At 45.0% G+C, this 3,205-nt stretch overlaps 1 protein-coding gene across 2 annotated transcripts in view; it reads left to right on the top strand.

Moving 5' to 3' along the window:
- The first annotated feature begins 1,112 nt into the window (after positions 1-1,112).
- Positions 1,113-3,205, top strand: part of CDK6 (cyclin dependent kinase 6) — a 136,370-nt gene continuing 134,277 nt past the window's right edge. For both annotated transcript variants that reach the window (XM_017729289.1, XM_008629904.2), the window contains exon 1: positions 1,113-1,637. In XM_017729289.1, the coding sequence (XP_017584778.1) occupies positions 1,405-1,637 (233 nt within the window). In that variant the 5' untranslated portion in view covers positions 1,113-1,404. The remainder of the gene's footprint in view (positions 1,638-3,205) is intronic.

Raw genomic sequence — 3,205 nt, 5'->3', positions numbered from 1 at the left:
CAGCTGTGCTGGGAACTGAAGCCGGCCAGGCAGGGAGCCGTCTCTGGGTGCAGCCGGGGAGAAGGGATGAGCAGTGGGCACAGGCTTCCTTCAGGTTGCTGTTTTCATCTGCAGCTAAGGTGTAAGATAAGTGTAAGTGTGCGGAATAGCCCTGGCGCTTTGTGCGTGAATTCCACTTCAGGGGTCCCCGACTGAGCTATGTGGGGCTCTTTCATCCTGGGACGGTAAAAACGCGGTGTAGGAGAGGGCTAGAGTCCTGGAGGTCACAGTATCGCTGTATTAAAAAGGGTCAGGGGGAAGGGAGGAATTGATGTGGAGCTTTGTGAGCAGAGAGGATTTGCCCAGTCCTGCAGAAAGTGGATGAAACTGGATGCAGAAGGAAGTGCTTCTGCTTTTCAGCCTCATGCACTCAGCAGCAGAGCATGCTGTTCCTGAAGACATCTTTTACCATGGTGCTTTGCAGGGAGCTGCCAGTGACACACATTGCAATATCCGCAGCCAAAACCCTTGCTTGTTAATAAATTTTCTAAAGTGCATATTTCTGAATCTATTTCAGCACACAATGCTTCATAACATATTATTGTCATTTAAATATGTATGTATTTCACCCCTCCACAGGTGCTTTGTTTCTTGCGATGTGCTCATAATGTGTTCATGAAGGGCTTAGCACAGGAGAGAGCAGACCAAGGCAGCAACCTCCAAATGCTATTATTTACAAGCAAGTGACAGTAATATAGCATAAAATATATCCAAGACTCCACCATGTTCAATGACTCAAAACTTTTGAGTCCCAAAATCCTGACATAAGTTCTTGGATGTACACTTTGTCTCACACATGAGTAGTTAGCTCTGCCATCTCATGGGGTCATCATCTTTAGCTCGTTCCTCAGTAAAACCCCTCAGCATGCTGTTGCTCTGTAGCCGTGTGCCTGGCCTTTTGCACAGACTGTGATAACTTTGTAGTGTATCAGCCACTTGGGGACATTGATACATATGTCACCCTTGTGGTTCACATCTTCCTTTCCACCACGATTTTGCTTTGCATGTAGCTATCTACTGTATTAGCTTAATTTTAGCAGGTTTTGAACAACGCAAAGTAATGAAGTAAACTAAAGTAAACTTACTTTTCTTGCTTGGTTTGTCCTCCAGATTTGTTTGGCTTTACACAGGCAATGCTCCCAAAGACTGTATGATAATTCCTGGTGGCCGAAAGAGGAGGCACATTGTGGCCAGTATAGAAAAGGAACAAGAACAGGAGGGCAGGAACTTCCTACTGCCTCTCTGCCAGAGGTACCAAGTTGCGTGGCCTGTCTGCACCCAAGCAAAGTACTGGTTTTCAGAAAGTAAGTGAGACTGAGAGCCATCTCGAGGCACTTGGAGAGGAGGAAGAGGACTGGTGCCAGCATGGATAAGGACAGCACAAACCTGGCTGACCAGCAGTATGAATGTGTGGCTGAGATTGGGGAAGGAGCCTACGGGAAGGTGTTCAAAGCCCGAGACTTGAAGAATGGAGGACGCTTTGTTGCACTGAAGCGGGTACGGGTGCAGACCAGCGAGGAGGGGATGCCGCTGTCCACCATCCGAGAGGTGGCGGTTTTGAGGCACCTGGAGACATTCGAACACCCCAACGTGGTCAGGTGAGGAAGTGGGGCCAGGGTCCTGATCAGTGGGGTCCTGGGTTTGGTACGTGAATTGGGTGAGCAAGGGTTTGGGGGCATAAATGGAATGGACACTAGTTTGGGTTTGTGGCTGAAGTGAGCACTAAACTGTGTACATGAAGTGTGGTTTGAGGTTTCAACAGGCCATGGAGCTGCCTGCCAGACCTCACCTCATCCCTGTGCATTGCCTCCCACACACACAAACACCCATCTCCAGAGGCATAGGTGTGTGATTTAAGTGTTGGAATGGATGGGCAAGGAGCCATATAATATTGTTTCCTCCGGCATGAGAGAAAATGAAGAAAACCCCAACCTCTGCCTGGTTTTGTCTGAACTATTAGTACTGCCAGCTGCAGCTGATTTTTAGCAGCTCTGTTCATTATAGAAATGGCAGGAATGAGAGCAGTAGTGGAATGTGCATTCTAGCTTTTTAGATGTTCTTATAGAGAGCTATAGATCATCATGTTAAAGAGAAGTAACAGCTTAAGACTTCAAGCTTTTCAGGCAGCCTTATGGTTGAGTACTGTTTGGTACTAATTTTCACCATGAGCTGCTGATTGTGCTACCAAAAGGGCAAAAGTACAGGTGTCAGACCTTGCTCACAAAATGGTGGCAGTGGCCCCAGGATGTCCTTTCTGTTGTGTCAATAGCATAAATCTCTGATAAATGGCCTGTGCTCTCAATGATAAGATTAGCCCTACTGTAACCTCTTACATTTTTCTGTAGCTAGAAACCTTCAGCAGCCTGTGAGTGTCTTTTATTAAAATTATGGACTTTTCACTTTGCAGATACTCATATTGAAACTGGTCAGCATCTTGCTGGTGGTGCTGTATTAGCAGGAATATTTCCCATTCTTTGCGTTACTTATGCACATATTATACAGCGAAAGGAAAACATTTTGTATTTCACTTAACACCAAGACTCTCTCAGTCCTAGAGAAATAGATACTCTGAACTTAGAGGTGAATTTCAAAATGCCTTGCGCATGTAATCATCCTTTTTTTGGAAGGTCTGAGATGAGGGGGTGAGATTATTAGGTGCAGGAGCAAAGATGAGGCAGAGAATAATACTTAAATTACAGAAGTCAATAGCTAGAGATGAATTAATTTTTGTTCATTTCAAGGCAGCGTAATGTAACAGTCTCCTTTATGTCAAAGCTGAATAGGCAAAGTGTATGTATTCTGAAATGCTGATCATGGAGTGCAGGTCATTGGTCTCACTTCAGTGAGCAGTGGGACATATACAGGCTGCAGCTCACACGTCCATTGCTCATCAAGCAAATCCACAATTGGCTGGCACCTGGTAATGCCAGAGGCTTACTCAGTATCCTTCAACAGTGTGGATGTCTTTGCTTGGAGATCGTATATTTGATCACAATCAAGTGGCTTGGTTTAGAGGAGCACATACAAAGTTCTTCTTTGGCAATAGAGGGATAATTGGAAGTTGTCAAAATCTTTGAAATTCAGCCCATTAATTTATGAAAGAAAATGAGGATTTAGTTGTCCAAGTTTTGGCATTTATGTATTTGAAAGCTAAAACTTGTTTGGG

The sequence above is a fragment of the Corvus brachyrhynchos genome, unplaced genomic scaffold (genome assembly GCF_000691975.1).
Source record: "Corvus brachyrhynchos isolate BGI_N302 unplaced genomic scaffold, ASM69197v1 scaffold142, whole genome shotgun sequence".
Taxonomy (NCBI): domain Eukaryota; kingdom Metazoa; phylum Chordata; class Aves; order Passeriformes; family Corvidae; genus Corvus; species Corvus brachyrhynchos.
This window is presented reverse-complemented; position numbering and strand designations above follow the sequence as displayed.